Source organism: Chiloscyllium plagiosum, unplaced genomic scaffold, assembly GCF_037043375.1.
Source record: "Chiloscyllium plagiosum isolate Xiang-an unplaced genomic scaffold, Cpla_swu_hap1 HiC_scaffold_35, whole genome shotgun sequence".
Classification (NCBI taxonomy): Eukaryota; Metazoa; Chordata; class Chondrichthyes; order Orectolobiformes; family Hemiscylliidae; genus Chiloscyllium; species Chiloscyllium plagiosum.
The window spans coordinates 51,213,671-51,239,079 of record NW_028270173.1 but is presented as its reverse complement, the minus strand read 5'-3'; the positions used below and the strand labels follow the sequence as shown (position 1 = coordinate 51,239,079).

At 46.0% G+C, this 25,409-nt stretch overlaps 1 protein-coding gene across 2 annotated transcripts; it reads right to left on the bottom strand.

Moving 5' to 3' along the window:
* Positions 1-1,009: 1,009 nt before the first annotated feature.
* LOC148140853 (class I histocompatibility antigen, F10 alpha chain-like) lies at positions 1,010-24,913 on the bottom strand. 2 transcript variants are annotated; one of them, XM_087979634.1, is made up of 8 exons: positions 24,557-24,913; positions 19,247-19,507; positions 6,952-7,227; positions 6,557-6,835; positions 4,569-4,688; positions 3,639-3,671; positions 2,578-2,613; positions 1,010-1,458 (listed from the first exon to the last, which is right to left on the bottom strand). In XM_087979634.1, the coding sequence occupies exons 1-7, from the start codon at positions 24,606-24,608 to the stop codon at positions 2,582-2,584; spliced, it is 1,053 nt and encodes a 350-aa protein (XP_087835760.1). In that variant the 5' UTR covers positions 24,609-24,913; the 3' UTR covers positions 1,010-1,458; positions 2,578-2,581. The 2 variants fall into 2 exon arrangements, with proteins under 2 accessions (XP_087835760.1, XP_087835759.1); XM_087979633.1 differs by lacking the exon at positions 3,639-3,671 and having other exon boundaries at positions 24,557-24,911.
* Positions 24,914-25,409: the final 496 nt, after the last annotated feature.

The window sequence follows — 25,409 nt, the reverse complement described above, 5'->3', positions numbered from 1 at the left end:
GGCCTATCTTTCACACTGGTGTAATGGGCTGTTTCATCAGTGAGAGTGGGAATATTTGTGGAGCCTCCAGTGAGTTGGCTGGATGTGGCAGGACTGCAGAGCTGAGATCGGATCCGTTGGTTGTGGGATCACTTAGCTCTGTCTATCACTTGTTGCTTATGTTATGTGACATGCAAGTCGTCCTGTTTGGTGGCTTCACCAGGTTGACACCTCATCTTCAGGTATGCCTGGTGCTGCTCCTGGCATGCCCTCCTGCACTCCCCATTGAACCAAGGTTAATCCCCTGGCTTGGTGTTAATGGTTCAGTGGGGGTTATGCCAGGCCATGAGGTTACAGATTGTGCTGGAGTATGGTTCTGCTGCTGTTGATGGCCCACAGTGCCTCATGGATACCCAGGCTTGAGCTGCTAGATCTGATCCAAGTCTGTTCCATTTAGCACAGTGATAGTAATACACAATACGATGGAGGCTATTCCCAATGTGACAGTGGGACTTTGCCTCCACAAGGACAGTGCGATGGTCACTCTCACTGAGACTGTCATGGACATTTGTACCTGCAGCTGGCAGATTGGAAAGATGGAATCAAGTATGTTTTTCCCTCTTGTTGGTTCCCTCACCACCTGCTGCAGACCCAGTCTCGCAGCTATGTCCTTTAGTACAAGTCTGATGTTGGTATCAAACCCACCACACACACTCACATCCTCAGGGAATATCGATGGAATGGAAGCGATGTCCAGAATCTCCATCAGGTTCTGACACAATCTCCATTCCCTCACACTTGTGTGTTCTCACTCTCTGGGAATGGACTTTCCCTGATTGTGTTGATGGGTATGGAGTTACCATCTGGGAATTGGATTTTACAATAGAGGCAGATGGATATGGTCTTAACTCCCCCAGTCCACATTGAATTGAAGCTCAGCATCTGCTGGTTCCAAGAGCCACAAGCTGCTGCTGTGTAAATGAATAGAATCGTTCTTGTGAAATATTAATAAAAATATCAAAATTAATAAGTCAATAAATAACTTTTAATTATTACAAATGACACATATTGGTGATTGTAGTTAAACAATGGTGATAAGTAGTGATAGATTTTAGTATTCAACAATAACTCAGATTTATAATATTTATATACTTATTTAAGAATTAGAATATGTAAAACTGATACTTATGTACAGAGATTTACATAACATTTGAAATTTGTAAACGTCAAATGCAAAATCAATTTCTTTCAATATAAAAACTGTCTCCGAGTTCCCTCAGGACGTTGCTTCATTTCAGGTCAATCAGTGACCCACTGAAGACAGTGAGGATGAGAAAGTGTGAGGGAGGAACCAGCTGTGAAGATCCCTCTGACGGTGACACTGCTCACATTTCTGAGACGGGATGGAAACACGGCTTGAGAAGGTCTCACTTGAAGAATCAGGATCCAAACCTGGGGATCTGGGATCCACTGCCCAATCTGTGGAAACACATTCCCAGAAAAATTGATCTCAGTCCTGAAGGAATTGAGTGTGAACAATGAGCTGTAATTCTGTGTGTCTGCTGTGATATGGAAGGATAGACAATGGTGTCCATGTTCACACTCGAACAGGAGAATCCTTTTATTCCGCATTGAGGCTCCAGTAATGTCCTGCAGTGGGGTCCAGGAAACCCACAAGGTCAGGAATGGACAGATACGAGGCAATCACTTCAGGTTGGGAAGGGGAGGGGAATTAATCTGACAGGGTTTACCAGTGACTGGGTGGGTGGGTCAGGGTCAGGAGGGGAGGGGAATTGGTCTGACAGGGTTTAACAGTGTCTGGGAGGGTGGGACAGGGTCAGGAGGGGAGAGGGATTAGTCTGACATGGTTTAACAGTGTCTGGGAGGGTGGGACAGGGTCAGGAGGGGAGGGGAATTAGTCTGACAGGGTTTAACAGTGTCTGGGAGAGTGGGACAGGGTCAGGAGGGGAGGGGAATTAGTCTGACAGGGTTTAACAGCGTCTGGGAGGATGGGACTGGGTCGGGGAGGTGAGGGGAATTAGTCTGACAGGGTTTAACAGTGACTGGGAGGGTGGGACAGGGTCAGGAGGGGAGGGGAATCAGTTTGACAGGGTTTGACAGTGTCTGGGAGCTTGGAACAGGGTCAGGAGGGGAGGGGAATTAGTCTGACAGAGTTTAACAGTGTCTGGGAGAGTGGGACAGGGTCAGGAGGGGAGGGGAAATAGTCTGACAGGGTTTAACAGTGTCTGGGAGGGTGGGACAGGGTCAGGAGGGGAGGGGAATTAGTCTGACAGGGTTTAACAGTGACTGGGAGGGTGGGACAGGGTCAGGAGAGGAGGGGAATTAGTCTGACAGGGTTTAACAGTGACTGGGAGGGTCGGACAGGGTCAGGAGAGGAGGGGGATTAGTCTGACAGGGTTTAACAGTGACTGGGAGGGTGGGACAGGGCCAGGAGGGGAGGGGAATTAGTCTGACAGGGTTTAACAGTGACTGGGAGGGTGGGACAGGGTCAGGAGAGATGTGAAAATGCTACAAATAAATCTAGAGAATATAAATCTGAATAAATTTCAGTCAGAGAAAAGTTGACATGTCACTTACTGAATCATGAAGAAGCTGCACCAGAGATATCAGAAGCTGAGAAAATAAAAACAGAATGTGAGAAGTTATATCAAATATAAAATGAGACAGTGTGAGATATTCTGTATCACTCAGTGGACCCAGGATTTAATCACCCTCAGCACTAACTAACCAGACTCTCCGAGCACCCCCCAGTGGGAATTAAGGATGAGTGAGTGGAGGGAGAGGCAGTGGGGGAAGAGAATGGAGGGTGACAATTCGAAGGAGAGACACTGGGGACATGGAGTAGAGAAACAGGACGATAAGAGAGTGTTGGCTGAGAAACAGCATTGTGAGGAGATGGACCCATTACACTGAGCAACACCCTGGCAAATATAGCTCTACACTCTAATAGGGGTAGCACGGTGGCTCAGTGGTTAGCACTGTTGCTTCACAGCACCAGGGACCCATGTACAATTCCCACCTCTGATAAGATTAGATTCGATTACTTACAGTGTGGAAACAGGCCCTTCGGCCTAACAAGTCCACACCGCCCCGCCGAAGCGCAACCCACCCATACCCCTACATTTACGCCTTACCTAACACTACGGACAATTTAGCATGACCAATTCACCTGACCTGCAAATCTTTGGACTGTGGGAGGAAACCGGAGCACCCGGAGGAAACCCACGCAAACACAGGGAGAACGTGCAAACTCCACACAGTCAGTCGCCTGAGGCGGGAACTGAACCCGGGTCTCCGGCGCTGTGAGGCAGCAGTGCTAACCACTGTGCCACCGTGCCGCCCACCTCGGGTGACTGTGCGGAGTTTGCACATTCTCCCTGTGTCTGTGTGGGTTTCCTCCGGGTGCTCCGGTTTCTGCCCACAATCCAACGGTGTGCAGGTCAGGTGAATTGGCCATGTTACATTGTTAGTCAGGGGTAACTATAGGGTTGTGGGATGGGTCTGGGTGGGTTACTCTTTGGAGGGTCTGTGTGGACTTGTTGGGCTGAAGGGCCTGTTTCCACACTGTAGGAAATCTACTCTCCACCTCCCATTACCTTATCCATCATTCCCAACACTCTGTCCCCTCAGTCACTTACTGGGAGCTGTTGTGAAGGTCCCATTTGGTGAACCTGCAGAAACAAAATAAATGTCCATTCTCAGAAAGTGAGAACACAACAAGTGTGAGGGGATGGAGATTGATGTGGGGGTGTAGGTATTGGACTCGAGTGAACACAGTCAGAAATCACACACGGCCCCAAGTTACAGTCCAACAGGTTTGTTTGAAATCACAAGCTTTCTGAGCATAGCCCCTTCCTCAGGTGAAGTGAGAGAGAAGCTCACAGACACCAAACTTATCAGCAGGGAGATCAAAAGATCATCCAAATGGGGTGAGTGGAGTCTCTGCAGGTGATCACAAATGTCAGATGGTGGGAGGAAAGTGTCAACAGCTGGATAACAAGAGAAGGGATGACCCAGAATCCCATTAAATGGGGCAGAGAGATCATTCCAAAACATTAAAAATACGGTGGGACTGGAGACAAACCAAATGCCTGGAATAACATGATCGGTATCAGAGTCACACGCCGAGGGTAAAACCAAAGTAATAAGTCATCCAAAACTGCACAAACTCATTAAGGGAGAGAGATCTTCAAAATTTATCAAGGAGATGGTGCCCAAACAAGGCAGGAAGGAAGGTTTACAGGGATTGTGTCAGAAATCCTCATTCCCATACTCCCCTCCATCCTTACACTTTATGGAGATGCAGAAAACCCCTTCCATTCCATTAATATTCAGTCAGTGAGGGTCTGATTGGGTGCAGTGGGTCTAATGATCAATATTAGACCTGGTCTGGGCTGATCACATAAAGGAAGATCAGACAGGGAACGAGACGTGTTTATACGTGTGTATCTGTGTGTGGGAATTCAATCAGTTCCATTCCCCACAGTGCCCTGTACTCCCAGTACTGGAGACTCCCCCACACTCACTCTGTCCCCTCAGTTCCACATTCCCCTCTCTCTGATTCTTACCTCTCCGTGACCATTTCCAGATGATTATTCCGACTATCCCGACAATAACAGCCAATAGTATGACCATTGATGCAATGAGACTTCCAAGTTGGGAATGCAGCCAATTGCTTTTCAGATTTTCTGAAACACATTGGAAATATATCAGGATTCTCTCTGTTCCTGGATTTATTTCTAACCCTGTGTTAATTGGGAACAATTATAACCCTCCGAGCTGTTAGGAATTGTTGGGATTGGTTGAAATGCGGGTTTGACCCTCTCCCGATTTCACTCTCCAGTGAAGTCACCAAGGATACCATTGATAGGGGTATAAACATCGTGTTGTACCTGTCCTGGGGGTTACCTCCCCAGACAGTTCAGTTCCCATTCTCCCCAATATCTCTGTGTCCTGTCCTTACTAGTGCTGGTGGGGTAGATCGGCCTTGGGTGAGGTGAAGGAGTGAGTGAATGGTTGGAGGGGTGTAGTTAGGTACCCAGAAGGCACTTCCTCAGTGGTTGGGCAAGGGGCAGTTTGGGAACTCACTGGTGAGTGTTGGGGATGTTGAGTACCAATGGAATGGGGTTTGGGTGCCACAGTGGGCTGGTGAGGGGGCCTTGTTAGGGATCCAGTTGTAGAGATCTGTGTTGTGTCCCAGTTGTCTGTCCAGGGTGATGCACTGCGAGTCTGACAGACTTCTGGAGGCGGTGAGCTGGTGTTGGTGCTGGGGAGAGGTCAAGTGTTGGTTGCAGAATGTCAGGTCATGTGTTTGAGGAGATGGTGTCAAAGAGTTAAAGAGTCACACAACAAGTGTGTATGTTCAGTCCAACTTGCCCACACTGACCAGATATCCTCGTCAGTGTGTGAATGGAGGGATCAGCAGTACTTTTGGAGATGGTCGGTTTTCTCAGTCTGTTAGGGACCAGATCAGGCCCCCTCAAAATATCTGAAGAAGGTAGCCTAGATCTGAACTGCTTCTTATTTTAAAACTGGATGGGAAGTGCAGTGTTCCAGATACAATGCAAGTGTTCAAACAACTCAATGTTAAGCAAAACACAATTTATTTAAACGCTGTCATTAAAATAAAAACAAAAAAGGAATTTTGAATAACTTAACAATTGAAAAATGTAACCGAATACAGTACTTATTATTAATTAACTGTTCCAATTGTTACATCCCATAAACACCTTGGCAAAAAGGTAAATTCAGACACAGATTCTTACATGCAGTTCTCCAGTCCCAGAGGAAACAATATCAAGAAATAAATGCAGAGAGTAGTAGCCAGGTGACACTCACTGAAGCTGCCAACTCTTTTGAGACCCCAAAAGCTTCTGATGTAACTGAAAAAAACCAAACTGAGAAATCTGGATCTGTAAGAGCTGGCCACGCCCATTCAGACTGTTTCTATTGTTCCAGCTTAAAAAACCCCAAGGCATCACAACTGGTTTACCTCAGTCATCACCAGCAGCATGTTTGGTGCCTCTGCCTTACAACCTCTCTTTCAAACAAAAACTAGGACACCAACAACCTTTTAAAGTGACAGCATCATCACACTAGGAGTTAAAGAAGCTTCTAATCCCTAACCTCAGAACCTGAGATCTTTCCAGAGGGTTCCGGATTGAGGTAATTGTCCATTGGAAGTTGAAACTTCCCGGACAAATCCCATTCCGTGAGTCAGGAATTCTGACGGGTCCACACCCTCCTCTCGCAGGGTGTCTGGCTGCTGGACAATCTGGGCCCATGTCTTGTGCTGAAGCCTGGAATACAAGGGAATCTGCTTGTAATTCTGGTGAGATTATTCCAGAGTGAAATCGACGAGTACTTCACAGGTCTTTGGGAACCTGGAATCCCCTAAAGGCTCTGGAAGCTTGGGATTCGGTGACCCTTTCAAACTTAGAATTGAAATCTTTAACTCAGTGAGACCAACATGACATATCAACGCAGAGAACAAGGTGGGTAGTTGCAAACAAGGAAGTGAAAAAGTGTCCTCTAAATGATTTCACCTGTCACTTACCCCACTGATAGAGCTGGGTCTCTGCCAGGCTGCTGTGTTCAATGTGACAGGAGTATTGATCCTCATCCCCAACATTGATCTCAATCTCTTTCTGGATCTGATGGGTCCCATCATGGTTCGGTCGAACCCCCGAGGATTGGGTCTCAGACATGACCTCTCCATTCCTTAGCCAGGTCACCTCGATGTCTACAGGATCAAACCCAGTGACTAGGCAGGAGAGAGTGAGCGGCTTGTCCTGACCATTGGGCTCCCTCCTGGCGATGAACACTTCAGGCTGAACTGTGATGGGAAAGGGTGAAATCACAAACAATAGACAGACACTGAATGGAATGGGAGAGCGGTTTCATAGATCAGTGAGGCTAGATCAGAACATGGAGCAAAACAGAAATACATACTTTTCCTTTTGAAATAATCTTTTCCAGCTTCCAGATATCTGTTTAAATATTCAACAGCGAGTTCTTCCAGATTTCTTTTCCAGTAGTTGTTCCAGGATTCATCAGAATCCCATTTCTCTTTAGTCATCACTGCAATGGGATTGGATGTGATCCATCTCATTGTGTCTGGTTCTAAACTGATAAAATCCTTTCCATCAAATCCAAATCTCATCGATTTCTTAATGCTGCCGTCATCACTGACCTCAACAGTAGTTATCCGTTGAAAAGTGTGAATTCCTGTCAGTGATCAAACAGACATAGATAATTAACAAATTATTTAACCAGAGAAACAATCCAGTCAAATTATCCTGTACCAGGCCCAGGGGGTGAGGGAGTTACACATGGGGCTAATCCCCAAGGCCTGTGCTGTCAGAGGGTCCCAGACTCAGGCAGCACTGCCCCTTTCTCCAACTGCTGTCTCACACCTCAACCTGGAGCAAATAAGCAATATGCTCTCTGATCCAGGTCAGAATTCCAGCGCTCACATTCCCACTGTCCTGGAACGACAGGCCCAGTCCTTCTGGTCATTTGTTTCAATCACAGGCTGCATTCTGGGGGATGTAGTCCATGTCTGTCCGTGACCACTCTGTCAGCCTCCCACAGGCTCTGGCCCACGATCGGACTCTGTGTGTTATTTACAAGGACCCTCTCCCTGCGTGGGGCTGTGCAATCTCTTCCCCTGAGCCTGGCGGAATGGAGATGAGAATCAATCTCTTTAAGTTACTCACTCCCTGTGTCCATCTTCTGTTAGTTTTATAAATGATTTGGATGTGCAGATAGGAGGAATGGTTAGTAATGGTTCATTTGCTGTTGACACCAAAACAGGGCTGAGGAGTTTAATTTAAATAAAAGGTGTTGCATTTTGGGTAAGGAGGAAAGGCAGACAAAGAGTTTACGTATCTGTGGATATCAGAGTGTGTCTTGGAAAGTTAGCAAACAGCGAAATTCACAGCTGACCTTGGAGGAACCAGCACAGGAACAGATACGTTCATAATTTTTAATGTGTAACCTTGCTGGAAGTCTGCAGAACTGAATAGAGTAAATTCTGTTTTGATTATTTGTTTAATTGAAACCTGTCTCTTGATTAAATGTTTAGAAATATAAACCAACATTCCCAGTTAGCCTGGAGCACTGCTTTCCAGCACAATAAGACGGTGATATTTTCTGGATCCGTAGATTGTGAAGGAGCAGTGATGGCCTTTAGTAGAGTGATATGCTCTTCCTGTCGGATGTGGGAGGTTAGGGAGAGTTTTCATGTTACTGATGATTATGTTTGCAGGAAATGTGTTTGGTTGCGAATCCTATTGAATCGCATGGATCGGTTGGAGCTACAGTTGAAGGCAATGAGGAATTTGCTAGAGCAATGGGGTGTGATGGATGGCAGTTACAGGAAGGCAGAAAAGCCGCAGATACGGTCAGATAGATGGGTTACCTCCAGGAAAGGTAGGAGAGTTAGGCACGAAGTGCAGGAGTCTCCTGTGGCTATTCCCATTTCAAACAAGTATGCTGTTTTGGAAAATGTAAGGGGTGATGGAGTCTCAGGTGAATGTAACAGGAACAGCCAAGTTTCTGGTATCAAGACTGGCTCTCATGTAATGACGGGTACGTCGGGTTCCAAGCAATCGATTGTGTCACGACACTCTCTATTCAGAGGCACAGACGACGTTTCTGTGACCAGCCGTGAAAAATCAGAATGGTGTGTTAACTCCCTGGTCTCAGGATCAAGGATATCTCAGACAGAGTGAAGAATGTTCTCAAAAGGGGAGAGGGACAAGCAGGAGGTCATTGTACATGTTGGAACCAACGACACAAGAAGGGAAAAGGATGAGATTCAGAATGGAGAATATAGAGAGTTCGGCAGAGATTTAAAAAGGAGGTCCTCGAGGGTAGTAATATCTTGATTACTCCTGGTGCTGCGAACTAGTGAGGGTAGAAATAGGAGGATAGAGCAGATGAATACGTGGCTGAGGAGCTGGTATATGGGAGAGGGTTTCACATTTTTGGATCTTTGGAATCTCTTCTGAGGTAGAAGTGACCTGTACAAGAAGGATAGATTGCATCTAAATTGGAAGGGGACTAATATACTGGCAGGGAGATTTGCTAGAGCTGCTCAGGAGGATTTAAATGAGTAAGGTGGAGGGAGGGGGCGCACCCAGGGAGATATTGAGAAAGGTGATCAAGCCGAGACTGGTACAGTTGGGAAAGGGAGTTAGTCAAACAGCTGGGGCAGGAAGGAACATAGCAGACAACAAGATAGCAGTGATAAATTAAACTGCATTTACTTCAATGCAAGAGGCCGAATAGAGAAGGCAAATGAACTCAGGGCATGGCTGGGAACATGGGACTGGGATATCATAGCAATTACAGAAATGTGGCTCAGGGATGATCAGGCCTGGTCGCTTAATGTTCCAGGATACAAATGTCAGAGAAGGATTGCAAGCGGTGGGGTCGGTGGGGGGTGGGCAAGAGAGGAAGGGGAGCGGCATTTTTGAAAAGGGATAGTATAACTGAAGGAGGATATTTCTGGGAGTACATCAAGGTGAGTTATTTGGGTGGAACTGAGAAATAAGAAAGGGATGATCACCTTTCTGGGATTGTAGATGCCTTAATAGTTAGTGGAAAAATGAGAAACAGGTTTGTAAGGAGATTTCAGTTATCTGTAAGAATAATCGGGTGGTTATGGAAGGGGATTTCAACTTTCCAAACATAGACTGGGATTGCCATAGTGTTAAGCGTTTAGATGGAGAGGAATTTGTGTACAAGAAAACTTTATGATTCAGTATGTGCATGTACCTACTAGAGAAGGAGGAAAACTTGACTGAGTCTTGGGAAATAAGGTAAAAGTGACTGAGGTGTCAGTGGGGGAGCACTTTGGGGCCAGCGACCATAATTCTATTAGTTTTAAAATAGTGATGGAAAAAGATAGACCTGATCTAAAGGTTGAAGTTCTAAATTGGAGGAAGGCTAAGTTTGATGGTATTAGGCAAGAACTTTCAAAAGCTGACTGGGGGCAGATGTTCGCAGGTAAAGGGATGGTTGGAAAATGGGAAACCTTCAAAAGTGAGACAATAGAAGTCCAAAGGCAGTATATTTCTGTCAGGGGGAAAAGAAAGGCTGGTAGGTATAGGCATGCTGGATGACAAGAGAAATTGAGGGTGTGGTTAAGAATAAGAAGGAAGCATATGACAATATAGACAGGATAGATCAAGTGAATCCTTAGAAGAGTATAAATGCAGTAGGAGTATACTTAAGACAGAAATCAGGAGGGCAAAAAGGGGACAAGCGATAGTTTTGCCAAATAGGGTTAAGGAGAATCCAAAGGGTTTTTACAAATAAGGACAGAAGGGTAAGTAGGGAGAGGCAGCCTTTGTATGGAGCCAGAGGAGATGGGGGAGATGCTAAATGAGTATTTTGCATCAGGGTTTACTCTGGAGAAGGACATGGAAGGTATAGAATGTAGGGAAGTGGATGGTGACATCTTGAAAAATGTCCAGATTACAGAGGAGAAAGTGCTGGATGTCATGAAACATATAAAAGTGGTTAAATCCCCAGGACCTGATCAGGTATACCCTAGAACTCTGTGGGAAGCTAGGGAAGTGATTGCTGGGCCCCTTGCTGAGATATTTGTATCATCGATAGTCACAAGAAGACTGGGGATTGGCTAACATGGTACCACTATTTAAGAAGGGTGGTAAGGAAAACCCAGGGAACTACAGACCGGTGACCCTGACATTGGTGGTGGCACTTTGTTGGAGGGAATCCTGAGGGACACGATTTACACGTATTTGGGAAAGCAAAGGCTGATTGGGGATAGTCGGCATGGGTTTGTGTGAGGGAAATCATGTCTCACAAACTTGATTTGAGTTTTTTGAGGAAGTAACAAAGAAGATTGATGAGGGCAGAGTGGTAGTCCTATACGGACTTCAGTAAGACATTCGACAAAGTTCCACATGGAAGACTGGTTAGCAAGGTTAGATCTCATGGAATACAGGGGAACTAGCCATTTGAATATAGAACTGGCTCAAAGGTAGAAGACAGAGGGTGGGGGTGGAAGGTTGCTTTTCAGACTGGAGGCCTGTGACCAGTGGTATATCACAAGGATCAGTGATGGCTCTACTGCTTTTTGTCATTTATATAAATGATTTGGGTGTGAACATCAGAGATATAGTTAGTAAGTTTGCAGATGACACCAAAATTGGAGATGTGGTGGACATTGAAGAAGGTTACCTCAGATTACAACGGGGTCTTGATCAGATGGGCCAACGGGCTGAGGAGTGACAGACGGAGTTTGGTCTAGATAAATGTGAGGTGCTGCATTTTGGAAAAGCAAATCAGAGCATGACATATACACTGAATGATATGGTCCGAGGGAGTGCTGTTGAACAAAGAGACCTTGGAGTGCAGGTTCATAGCTCCCTGAAAGTTCAAAGTTTGTGAGAAGATTTGTAGCTCGGGTGCTCGTTGCTGTGGTTCTGTTTGCCGAGCTGGAAGTTTTTGTTGCAAACGTTTCGTCCCCTGTCTAGGTGACATCCTCAGTGCTTGGGAGCCTCCTGTGAAGCGCTTCTGTGGTGTTTCCTCCGGCATTTATAGTGGCCTGTCCCTGCCACTTCCGGTTGTCAGTTTCAGCTGTCCGCTGTAGTGGCCGGTATATTGGGTCCAGGTCGATGTGTTTGTTGATGGAGTTTGTGGATGAGTGCCATGCTTCTAGGAATTCCCTGGCTGTTCTTTGTTTCGCTTGCCCTATAATGGTAGTGTTGTCCCAGTCAAATTCATGTTGCTTGTCGTCTGCATGTGTGGCTACTAGGGATAGCTGGTCGTGTCGTTTCGTGGCTAGTTGATGTTCGTGGATGCGGATCGTTAGCTGTCTTCCTGTTTGTCCTATATAGTGTTTTGTGCAGTCCTTGCATGGGAGTTTGTACACTACATTAGTTTTGCTCATGCTGGGTATCGGGTCCTTCGTTTTGGTGAGTTGTTGTCTGAGAGTGGCTTTTGGTTTGTGTGCTGTTATAAGTCCTAGTGGTCGCAGTAGTCTGGCTGTCAGTTCTGAAATGCTCCTGATGTATGGTAGTGTGGCTAGTCCTTTGGGGTGCGGCATGTCCTCATTCTGTTGTCTTTCCCTTCGGCATCTGTTGATGAAATTGCGAGGATATCCGTTTTTGGCGAATACCTTGTACAGGTGTTCCTCTTCCTCTTTTTGCAGTTCTGGTGTGCTGCAGTGTGTTGTGGCCCTTTTGAATAGTGTCTTGATGCAACTTCGTTTGTGTGTATTGGGGTGGTTGCTTTCATAACCACAAACTCCATCAACAAACACATCGACCTGGACCCAATATACCGGCCACTACAGCGGACAGCTGAAACTGACAACCGGAAGCGGCAGGGACAGGCCACTATAAATGCCGGAGGAAACACCACACCACAAACTCCATCAACAAACACATCGACCGGGACCCAATATACCGGCCACTACAGCGGACAGCTGAAACTGACAACCGGAGGCGGCAGGGACAGGCCACTATAAATGCTGGAGGAAACACCACATATGAAAGCAACCGCCCCAATACACACAAACGAAGTTGCATCAAGACACTATTCAAAAGGGCCACAACACACTGCAGCACACCAGAACTGCAAAAAGAGGAAGAAGAACACCTGTACAATGTATTCGCCAAAAACTGATATCCTTGCAATTTCATCAACAGATGCTGAAGGGAAAGACAACAGAACGAGGACATGCCGCAACCCAGAGGACTAGCCACACTACCATACATCAAGAACAGCTCTGAAATGACAGCCAGACTACTGCGACCACTAGGACTTATAACAGCACACAAACCAAAAGCCACTCTCAGACAACAACTCACCAAAACGAAGGACCCGATACCCAGCATGAGCAAAACTAATGTAGTGTACAAAATCCCATGCAAGGACTGCACAAAACACTATATAGGACAAACAGGAAGACAGCTAACGATCCGCATCCACGAACATCAACTAGCCACGAAACGACACGACCAGCTATCCCTAGTAGCCACAAACGCAGACGACAAGCAACATGAATTTGACTGGGACAACACTACCATTATAGGGCAAGCGAAACAAAGAACAGCCAGGGAATTCCTAGAAGCATGGCACTCATCCACAAACTCCATCAACAAACACATCGACCTGGACCCAATATACCGGCCACTACAGCGGACAGCTGAAACTGACAACCGGAAGTGGCAGGGACAGGCCACTATAAATGCCGGAGGAAACACCACAGAAGCGCTTCACAGGAGGCTCCCAAGCACTGAGGATGTCACCTAGACAGGGGACGAAACGTTTGCAACAAAAACTTTCAGCTCGGCGAACAGAACCACAGCATCCCTGAAAGTAGAGTTGCAGGTAGATAGGATAATGAAGAAGGCATTTTGTATGCCTTCCTTTATTGGTTAGAGTATTGAGTACAGGAGTTGGGAGTTATGTTGTGACTATATAGGACATTGGTAAGGCTGCTTTTCGAATATTGCATGCAATTCTGGCCTCCTTCCTATTGGAAAGATGTTGTGAAACTTGGAAGGGTCCAGAAAAGATTTTCAAGGATTTTGTCAGGGTTGCGGGTTTGAGCTGAAGGGAAAGGCTGAACAGGCTGGGGCTGTTTTCCCTGGAGCATTGGAGACTATGGGGTGACTTGATAGAGGTTTATAAAGTCATGAGGGCATGGATAGGATAAATAGACAAGGTCTTTATCCTGGGGTGGGGGAGTCCAGAACTCGAGGGCATAAGTTCAGGGAGAGAGGGGAAAGGGACGTAAGGGACAACCTTTTCATGCAGAGGGTGGTACATGTATGGAATGAGGTGCCACAGGAAGTGGTGGAGGTTGGTACAATTGCAGCATTTAAAAGACATCTGGATGGGTATATGAATAGGAAGGGTTTAGAGTGATATGGGCCAAGTGCTGGCAAATGGGACCAGATTAATTTAGGATATCTGGTCGGCATGGATGACTTGGACCAAAAGGTCTGTTTCTGTGCTGTACATCTCTATGACTCGAAATGCTGACAAATGGGACTTAGATCAGTTTAAGACAGCTGGTCTGCATGAAAGAATTGACTGTAAGGTCTGTCTCTGTGCTGTACGATTCTATGAATCTACCTTCTGTACAATTTCCTCTAATTATTACAGTGTTTTTAAACTTTGTTCTCATTGTTTAATCTATTCATCACAAATTAAACATAATGAGTTGGCCTCTTTTGGGGCAGTGGTGGTTTCCCAGAATGCCCTGTTTCAGGTCCCAGCTGCCCCAAAGGGGTCACAATATATCTGCACAACGTGATTCAAAAATATCTCCAGATCATGAATGGACCATGACAGTCAAATATTCTCTTTCATGTCCCTCATGTTCTCAATTAATTAGTTGTCTGTTTGTTGATTGGCTCATAATTAACATGAAAATATTAATATCATTCCATCAATTTCTGCATCTTTAAAATATTTCTTCATTCCTAGCTTTGTTTGCTTTATAATTCTTTTTTCTATTTTAATGACAACAAGTAATAGATTCCAGTGCTACACTTGATATGCTGCTTTCAAACACATTCCCAGTTAATTCTAGTAACTTGGGAGTTCAGAGGGAGAGTGGGCAAGTCAGCCCTTCGGGTCCACTCCACCATTTAACATGATCATGGCTGATCTTATCCTGGTCTCACCTCCACCTTCCTGCCTGCTCCCATCCCCCGTTATCCTGCTTTCCATCAGAAACGTAGCCATTTCTGTCCTGAATTTGTTGATTGGTTCTGCCCCGCTCTGGGTCAGTGAGTTCCACAGATTCACAACCCCCTGAAAGGGGTAGTTTCTTCTCAAATGAGTTTTGAATCTATCTCCTCTCTCTCTATGTCTATGACCTCTTGTTCGAGACTGTCCCACAGAGGAACATCTATTTGACATCGACCTTCCCATTCACCTGGAGCATTTTATATTTCTCAATCAGATCCTCCTTCATTCCTCTGATCTCCAGTGAGTCCAGGCCCAAGCTATACAATTGCTTCTCGTACAATAACCCTTTCATCCCTGGAACAGCCTGGTGAACCTCCTCTGAACTGCCTGCAATGCCACCACATCCTCCCTTAGGTAAGGAGACCACAACTGGACATCATTCTCCAGGTGTGGACTCACCAATGCCTTATATTATTGTAACAACACTTACAGTCATAGAGTCATAGAGATCTACAGCATGGATACAGACCCTTTGGTCCAACCCGTCCATGCCGACCAGATATCCCAACCCAATCGAGTCCTTGTAAATCTTTTCTGAACCCTTTCAAGTTTCACAACATCTTTCCGATAGGAAGGAGACCAGAATTGCATGCAATATTCCAACAGTGGCCTAACCAATGTCCTGTACAGCCGCAACATGACCTCCCAACTCCTGTACTCAATACTCTGACCAATAAAGGGGAGCATACCAAACGCCTTCTTCTTCACAATCCTATCTACGTGCGACTCCACTTTCAAGGAGCTATGAACCTGCACTCCAAGGTCTCTTTGTTCAGCAACACTCCCTGGGACCTTACCATTAAGTGTATACATTCTGCCAAGATTTGCTTTTCCAAAATGCAGCATCTCATACTTATTTGAATTAAACTCCATCTGCCACTTGTCAGCCCAATGGCCCATCTGGTCAAGATCCTGTTGTAATCTGAGGTAACCCTCTTCGCTGTCCACTACACCTCCAATTTTGGTATCATCTGCAAACTTCCCCAATATACCTCTTATGCTCGCATCCAAATCATTTATGTAAATGACAAAAAGTAGAGGACCCAGCAGACTGGAGGTCTCTGACCAGTGGAATCCTTGTGGCATTCCACTGGTCACAGGCCTCCAGTCTGAGAAACAACCCTCCACCACCAACCTCTGCCTTTTATCTTTGAGCCAGTTCTGCATCCAAACGGCTAGTTCTCCCTGTATTCCATGAGATCTAACCTTGCTAATCAATCTCCCATGGGGAACCTTGTCGAACGCCTTACTGAAGTCCATATAGATCACATCTACTGCTCTGCCCTCATCAATCCTCTTTGTTACTTCGTCAAAAAACTCAATCAAGTTTGTGAGACATAATTTCCCACGCACAAAACCATGTTGACTATACCGAATCAGTCCTTGCCTTTCCAAATACATGCACATTTTGTCCCTCAGGATTCCCTCCAACAACTTGCCCACCACCGAGGTCAGGCTCATCGGTCTATAGTTCCCTGGCTTGTTTTACCACCCTTCTTAAACAGTGGCAGCACATTAGCCAACCTCCAGTCTTCTGGCACCTCACCTGTGACTATCGATGATACAAGTATCTCAGCAAGAGGCCCAGCAATCACTTCTCTAGCTTCCCACAGAGTTCTAGTGTACACCTGATCAGGTCCTCGGATTTATCCATCTTTACCCATTTCAAGACATCCAGCACCTCCTCCTCTGTCATATGTTCTTTGCAATAAATGCCAGTATTCCATTCGCCTTTCTTGTTATATGCTGCACCTGCATATCCACTTTCTGCAATTCATGGCGAAAAACACCCAGATCCCTCTGCACTGACACACTGTGAACCTGCTTCCCAATGAAATGACAATTTGTCTTCTTATTTTCCGGCCAAAATGAACAACCCCACACTTATCCACATTAACCTCCACCTGTCAGAGTCTGGCCCATTCTCCCAGCCAATATCCATCTGGAAATGTATTATCTTCTCATCATAGCCTGGTTTCCCACCAATATCAGTATCATCCATGAGTTTAACTATGATACACCCTGACCCTGCTTGCAGTTCATTTATACAGATTGTAAATACTTGAAGTCTGACAACTAACCCGTGCAGCACAAGACGAGCTACAGGTCACAATCCAGAGAAGGACCTATTTTTCCTGATCCTCTGTTTTGTGTCAGTTAGTCAATCCCTTATCCAAGCCAATACTCTACCTTTAACTCCCTATGATCTAACCTTCAACAAAAGCCCCTTTACCCATCATGTGCAAGACTAAGGTAATTTACAAGATACCATGCAAAGACTGCATGAAACACTATATCGAACAGGCAGACAACGAGCAATCCACATCCATGAACACCAACTAGCCACTAAATACTTTGACCAGCTGTCCCTGACAGCCAAATATACAGAAGCCAAGCACCACAAATTCGACTGAATCAACACAACCATCCTAGCTGAAAATGTGTTGCTGGAAAAGCGGAGCAGGTCAGGCAGCATCCAGGGAGCAGGAGAATCGACGTTTCGGGCATAAGCCCTTCTTCAGGAATTCCTGAAGAAGGGCTTTTGCCTGAAACGTCGATTCTCCTGTTCCCTGAATGCTGCCTGACCTGCTGCGCTTTTCCAGCAACACATTTTCAGCTCTGATCTCCAGCATCTCACTTTCTCCACAACCATCATAGGACAAGCTAAACAGAGGACAGCCAGAGAATTTCTCGAAGCACGCCAGTCATCTACAGACTCCATCAACAAACACATTACCTAGGCCCTTTATACCGGCCACTCCAATGAACAACTGGAATCAGAAGGAACAGAGCCAAATAAATTCCAGAAAGCACAGTACAGCAGCGCTTCACAGGAGGCTCTGAAGCACTGGAGATGTCACTCAGACAGGGGATGAAATGTCTGCAAATCAACTTTCTAGCTCAGCGACCATATCCTTCCCATGGCAACCGGCACCCAAGCTACAAATCTTTACACAACTCTTGATTGTCTCTGCTTATCTCTCGATGGATGCTGCCTGGCCAGCTTTGAATTTCCAGCATTTTCTGTTTAAATTTCAGATTTCCAGCATCTGCGATACTTTCCTACCCTGTGATATGTTGCAGTGACATTTCGACTTTCGGGGTGCCTGTAAGATGTTACTGCATAGGGCCAGGTTTGAAGAAACAGAGATACTCACATAACAGGAAGAACCACGTTGTGTGACATTGTCTGGTGTCAGGGTTCCCATGACTGAGCGGCACAAAATGGCTGCTGGCTGCGCATGGTTAATGCAGCAGGACATGGCTGACAGTAGTTACAGCACTTAGGAAAATGTTTGCTTCACGTAGCCTTCACATGGAGGACAATAGTAACTCTGTGTAATCAAGGTTACTGACTGAGAGAGAATGTGCAGCTGCAGTTGCTTTCTTAGATAAGAACATTTCACGCTAATTAGTTGTTTCTCTTGAATTATTTAATCAATCTGTTACAATATTAAGAGTAGGTTTCATTTATGATTCTTCAGATAATCATAGATATCGATTCTGAAGTAGTTGTGAATCTACATATATATAAAAAAAACACTAAAAGTACTGGAGGAAAATATTCAAACCAGTTTCAGACAGTGAACACAATCCCCACTCTCCCTCCCCCCTCCCCCTCCCCATTACTACAGGAATGAAAACAGAGATCAGCAGATATTGGAATGTGGATTGAATGAACACTTTAAGACACAGTCTGTTAGCTGAAGAATTCTAACATTTGGTGAAACTACCTAACTTTGTTGGGACCATTTAAAAACCAATATTCTTTTGTATTTCCTGTGATGAGAAATGTGAAAGATTCCTGAAGCAATTATCCAGTAAATGGCAGTTAACATGGTGCAGCAGGGAGATGTCACTGGAATACAGTATCTATTGTGAAAAACCTCAAGAAGAAAGATAAGAAAGTCTGAGAAAACGTCATGAAGGACCAGGGGTGGGCCAATGACCTGTCCATCTCTTTGTTGTTCAGTGATATGATGAAATACATTGAGGTAAACTTGAACTGTGTAAGATGCTGTATAGAGAGCCAATTACAGAGGGATACCTCAACATCACATGCTGTAACTGAAGCTGTCGATCACATTAAAGGTTACCTGAATCTGCTCCGTGACTCAGACTCTCACAGATAAAGTCGAACATCTCAGAAAGCAATGGTTGGAAGGTGGGTCACACTGAAAGCTGAGATTTCAATAGGCTTTGCAAATAGACGAACGGAGTACAAAATCTAAGATGTTTTGTTAAACCCTTGGAAAACATTTTGACTGCACTGTGTCTACAATTCCCTATTTCGGTCGCTCAAAAGATATGAAGAAGTGGGGTGAATGTTGGTGGTGCACTGTGGGTGGAAAAGGCTCCCAGAGATAAGGGAAGCATTGAGGTCTATTACGTCTCTCCCAGTCCTGGGGACCAAATGTCAGTGTTGGGGAATGAATGAGGTTTTATGATGAAAGGATGAAAGGGGACAACCAATAGAGAAATTCAATCAGCCACATTTTACCAGATGTCTGGTTTGTCCTCTTCATTATTGCACTCATTGTTTCCTTTGCTATGTTTGCACGTATTTTTGCCCGGTGTGTGAGATAATCCCAGAAATTCACATTGAAGGATTCTGCCATGAACTGCTGCCTGGGGATGCACTGTTGGGTTTTACTGTCACGAGAAGCTATGATAACTCCATTGACTGTTGCAGTGTTTGTAACCTCAGGAAAATTCTTAATTCCAGAAACAACTGTGTAAATCACAGTGATTACATTAGCCTCTATAAAGCAAACAATGAAAGCTGGAAGTTACTCAACATGAAAATAAACATCATATTAATATATCTGGGCTACAAAACTAGAAGCACATCACAGACATCAGGGACATCGCTAATGTGAGAGACTGCCCTTAAAATCACTTTCAACATGTTATATCTGTAAAGGTCAGGCTGAAAACAATTACACACACTTCCAGCTGGTCAAAGTGAGGCCTATCCACACAGTGACAATCTCCAATAACCCACCAAATTATAACACTGTCAGAATCCTGTCTGATATAATCAACAGAATCAGATTCAACTGGGTCAGAATTAGCTGCTGCAGCCTCTTAGAACAGGGAGTAAACACAGAATCAGCGTCACTCAGATACTCGATGGAATCAGTGTGGACACAGGGAGAGGCTGGGACACAATCCAGTGATTGGATATTAAACAGAAAATCACTAACCTGGAACAGGAATCTGGCATAAATGGAAGAAAAATCCTGCCCATGGTCCACCTGGAGTGAGGAATTCAGGATAACCCAGGGGCAGGGCTGTGGTTTATCACCATAACCAGGAAAGATTTGCGGTGAGTGAAGCCAGATTGAAATGAAGAGAAACAGGAATATTTTGGGAGGATGAAGTGTGAGACCGTGGGGGACAGTTACTGTGTGAACAGTCTCTCTGTCAAACAGGGGAATGGACAATCCAGAGCAGGATCCTCACTGTCCTTCACTGAGCTTTTTAATTAGTCCTTCATACACGGCCAGTAGGATGTTGGTGTCTGAGATAACCCGGCCTATTCAACCATGAGGGCATCACAGCTGAGCATGGGCTGGGTTTTTTTTTCACAAGTTTACAAAAGAAAACTAAAAAAAAGACCCAAGTATAAACATTGACATACAGTTAAATCTTAAATAAATGATAACCAAAATCTATCAGACAAGGAAAAAGAAATACCAAGAGAAAGAAAAGACAAAACTCAACTAACTACTCATCTAACTTACAACTAACCAGAGTGTGTCATTAAAATTCTTACATTATTCAAGAGAAAAAAATTTTCCAACGGATAACACGGGCGGCACGGTGGCACAGTGGTTAGCACTGCTGCCTCACAGCGCCAGCGACCCGGGTTCAATTCCCGCCTCAGGCGACTGCCTGTGTGGAGTTTGCACGTTCTCCCCGTGTCTGCGTGGGTTTCCTCCGGGTACTCCGGTTTCCTCCCACAGTCCAAAAATGTGCAGGTCAGGTGAATTGGCCATGCTAAATTGCCCGTAGTGTTAGGTAAGGGGTAAATGTAGGGGTATGGGTGGGTCGCGCTTGGCGGGTCGGTGTGGACTTGTTGGGCCGAAGGGCCTGTTTCCACACTGTAATGTAATCTAATCTAATCTAACACATAAATTGAGCAGTGATATACCTGCTCGGAATGTGTTAACATCAGATCACAACAAAACCCGTATTTATCCAAACCATCACGAGCATAGAACATATAAAATTCACAAAAATAAAAGCTCTTCAGTACATTCAGATCAATATATAAAAAAAACTATTTCTATATAGTAAAAAAAAGTATAAAACGTATTTAAATGGAGATCTTCCCCCTTATTCCAAAACACCCATCATAACCTCTCCCAACCACCCTTGACCCAGGCACCCCACGATAGGATAAAGAAAATTCAAGCATACTACTGAATTAGAACTAACAGTGAGTACCCTATTCACCGCCACCCACACCAACACCTGAATATATTTGGTAATGTTAATACCATATATGAACATATATGACTATAAAATTACAGTCTCAGCAAATAATAATTAAATATATTAATACAAAATAACAGGGATAAACAACCCCGCTCCCAAGGACAAAGATAAAATAACATATGGTTGCCACCATCCCCCCCCATCTACATTAACTAGACCCTCTGGCCTATATATATAAAATACATATATAAAAAAAAGGGGGAAAGGAAATCGCTAAGTAAAGGATGAATAAATAAGCCCTTCTTCCCACCCCCCGGAGATAAAAATAAACAGTAAGATAATGAAAGGAAAAAAAAGGTGGGGGATAAACCGGGGTGGGGTAGGGCAAAACAACATCGACTAACTCTTATAATTTGTCGAAGAGAGTCCAAAAGTTCCTTGGCCTTCTCCGGTGATCCGAAGTTAAACACGGACCCTTCATGGCTATAGCGTAGTATAGCTGGGTCGCGCAAAGAGTATTGAATAACATAATCTTGGATCCTTTATGAGTCATGGCTTGTGGATCTTTCCCAAGATTTCTGGAGGCTTCCAAAAGTGTCTGCCTCACCTTATAGCTCTGCAGCCGGGACAGGACCGGGCGGGGGCGCTGGTTCGAGCCGGGCCCATGTATTGCAACCTAGTAGGCCCATTCTACCCTTACCTGGCCTGATCCAGCCTCCAGATTCAATAACTGTGGAAGCGACTGTTCAAGGAACCTTATAAGCTGGCCTTCTTATGCCCGTTCGGGAAGGCCCAGCAAGCAAATATTTTATCGATGACCTCGATTCTCGAGGTTGTCAATGTGATTCTCTAAGGTCCGGACTCGCTGCTCGAGCGTCCGGACCCGATCCAGGGCCGATTCTGCAATGGCCTCGGAGGTCGCGGCCTTTAGCTACGCCCCTCCGACTCGGCGCTCGATTTCTTCGATGTCTCGGGCGTGCTTTTCTAGCGTGGCCGAGAATGAATTCCACTGACTTCGGGACTCTTCTATGAAAGCATCGATCTTCGCATCGAGTTTGGAGATTATTTTCGCGAGGCTCGCCACCGTAGGTAAGTCCCCCGGGCAGCTGCGGACGCCTCTGCTGCAGCTGGGGAGGGGCTCCTTTCCCCCTAGTCATTTTTACAGGAGACTGAACTGTATAAATTTAGGACTAAACCACTAATTACATATTATAAATTCAAAAATACATACATTTACATACAGAGATCAGAATTTATAATTTTTATACACAGGTCTGTACGTTTATCAATCATATTCCATAAATTTAGCTGAGGCGTCAGCGGAGCCCAAATGACTGCGTGGGCCCCCTGTTCTTCTTTAGGCAGGCAGATGTTATACGGTGGTCTTTCCCCACTGCGCCTTGGCGGCAGCTGCCCCAAGCTTCGGCGCGTCCCTCAACACGTAGTCCTGGACCTTGGAATGTGGCAGTCTGCAACACTCAGTCGGGGTCAACTCGTTCAGCTGGAAGATCAACAGGTTTCGGACTGCCCAGAGAGCGTCCTTCACCGAGTTGATGATCCTCCAGGCACAGTTGATGTTCGTCTTGGTGTGCGTCTCGGGGAACAGGCCATAGAGCACGGAGTCCCGTGTCACGGCGCTGCTCGGGCCGTACCTCGACAAACATCACTGCATTTCTCTCCAGATTTCTTCTGCGTAGGCACATTCCAGAAGGAGGTGTGTGACAGTCTCGTCTCCCCCGCAGCCGCTTCGAGGGCAGCGTGTGGTGCGGCTGAGAGTCCGGGCGTGCATAAAGGATCTCACAGGCAGAGCCCTTCTCACCACCAGCCAAGCCATAATCACATTAAGTAAAAACTATTTTTAATTGATTTGGTGAGTGTGGTGGAGGAGGATGGCCCACTTTGCCTCGGTCTTGGGAGAAGCACTTTCGAGGAGAAAGTGAGGACTGCAGATGCTGGAGATCAGAGCTAAAAATGTGTTGCTGGAAAAGCGCAGCAGGTCAGGCAGCATCCAAGGAGCAGAAGAATCGATGTTTCGGGCATGAGCCCTTCTTCAGGAATGAGGAAAGTGTGTCCAGCAGGCTAAGATAAAAGGTAGGGAGGAGGGACTTGGGCAAGGGGCGTTGGAAATGTGATAGGTGGAAGGAGGTCAAGGTGAGGGTGATAGGCCGGAGTGGGGGCAGAGAGGTCAGGAAGAAGATTGCAGGTTAGGAAGGCGGTGCTGAGTTCAAGGGATTTGACTGAGACAAGGTGGGGGGAGGGGAAATGAGGAAACTGGAGAAATCTGAGTTCATCCCTTGTGGTTGGAGGGTTCCGAGGCGGAAGATGAGGCGCTCTTCCTCCAACCGTCGTGTTGCTATGGTCTGGCGATGGAGGAGTCCAAGGACCTGCATGTCCTTGGTGGAGTGGGAGGGGGAGTTAAAGTGTTGAGCCACGGGGTGATTGGGTTGGTTGGTCCGGGTGTCCCAGAGGTGTTCTCTGAAACGTTCTGCAAGTAGGCGGCCTGTCTCCCCATATAGAGAAGGCCACATCGGGTGCAGCGGATGCAATAAATGATGTGTGTGGAGGTGCAGGTGAATTTATGGCGGATATGGAAGGATCCCTTGGGGCCTTGGAGAGAAGTAAGGGGGGAGGTGTGGGTGCAAGTTTTGCATTTCTTGCGGTTGCAGGGGAAGGTGCCGGGAGTGGAGGTTGGGTTGGTGGGTCGTGTGGACCTGACGAGGGAGTCATGGAGGGAGTGTTCTTTTCGGAACGCTGATAGGGGAGGGGAGGGAAATATATCCTTGGTGGTGGGGTCCGTTTGGAGGTGGCGGAAATATTGAAGGATGATACGATGTATATGGAGTTTGGTGGGGTGGTAGGTGAGGACCAGTGGGGTTCTGTCCTGGTGGCGATTGGAGAGGCGGGGCTCAAGGGCGGAGGAGCGGGAGGTGGAGGAGATGTGGTGGAGCACTATCGACTCAGACTTGCTGAGTCACCTCCATCATGGACCCCTGAGCCTGGGCTGGGTTAAACATGGAGTATCCTTCTCCTCCCCGCAGAGTTTACAAGACTTTAGACCAGGAATGATGAAGCTGTCTGGCTTATCCCAATCAATGTGAAAATTAAACTTGTCCATTGGAACCATTTCCCATTTGCTCGGAGCTTCTCTGATCTCGGGGTTTCTACATCCTGCTGTCAGGAGACCTGGACACAAATCCCATCAGAGTCTCCCAGACTGTGCTGCCTTCAATGTGTAAAAGATCAGGCTGGCTGTATAACAGGCGGCTGGTCAAACATCCCCCATTTCAAACTCTCCCCAAGAGATTCACATTCACCCCAGACACAGAGAGAGAGAGAGAGAGAATGGAAAGCTGAATTCTGTACTTACTGGGAGAGACCCGGGAAAAACACAGGGAGATGGAGAGAAGGATCAGCAACATTCTGGGAACCCACTCTCCCTATTCCGATCAGGGACTGGGAATAAAACACTCTGAGGGGGGACAACACAATTTAATTTTATAAAATGGAAAACAACAAAAACAAGTTTCTCGACACAGCGATTTATGTTGAATTCCGACCATTTCCGGACTGCAGATCCAGAAAACTGGTTAGACTCAGAAAACCATCCAATTAAAGAGACAAACAGGCTCTCGTCACCAGTTACTGGGAGGATGTATCTCAGACAGGTTACAGTCAGACTGTGAATTGGAAACGACCAAGTTAATATCGGGATTGCCCCCTTTCGGCGGTGATAATCGCATCTAGTCTTTTCAGGGGAATTTTACAAAACCGAAGATGCTACCAAGCCATTTTTTTTTCATTGTCCACCCTCCGTGTTGCTGAGGGGTAGCCACAGGATGAACAGGGTCCCTGGTTACTCCCGGGGAAAAGGCTGCAGTGCTCTGACATTGCCTTCTGCAGGATGTCCTCACTGTGAAGGGTTCCCCTCTCTCACAGACTGCCATCAGGCGGATTGGGAAGGTTGATGGGCTGAGAAACAACATGTTTGGGCACATAAGGAACTCGTCACAGCAAGTCCTGGGAATCATAGGCAAGCGCATGGAAGGATATGAAACCCAGCATGGGGAGTTTACAATCTAGCTGTTGTTTCCTGGGAAACAATTGAAGTCAGCGATTCATGGGATGAGGAAGGAGACGAATTTGGTAATCTGGTAACCTGTGTCAAATTCAGAGAATCCGGTAGGGGTGGGTTAATGGAGTGGGTCATGTACAGGGAACCC

Coding starts and splice junctions, on each gene's coding strand:
- LOC148140853 (XM_087979634.1), bottom strand. CDS start 24,608: ATGTTGCTGATCCTTCTCTCCATCTCCCTGTGTTTTTCCCGGGTCTCT. Junction 3,672..4,568: donor CTGGAAATGGTCACGGAGAG/GTAAGAATCAGA, acceptor TTGTTTCTGCAG/GTTCACCAAATGGGACCTTC. Junction 2,614..3,638: donor GACCTTCACAACAGCTCCCA/GTAAGTGACTGA, acceptor TTATTTTCTCAG/CTTCTGATATCTCTGGTGCA.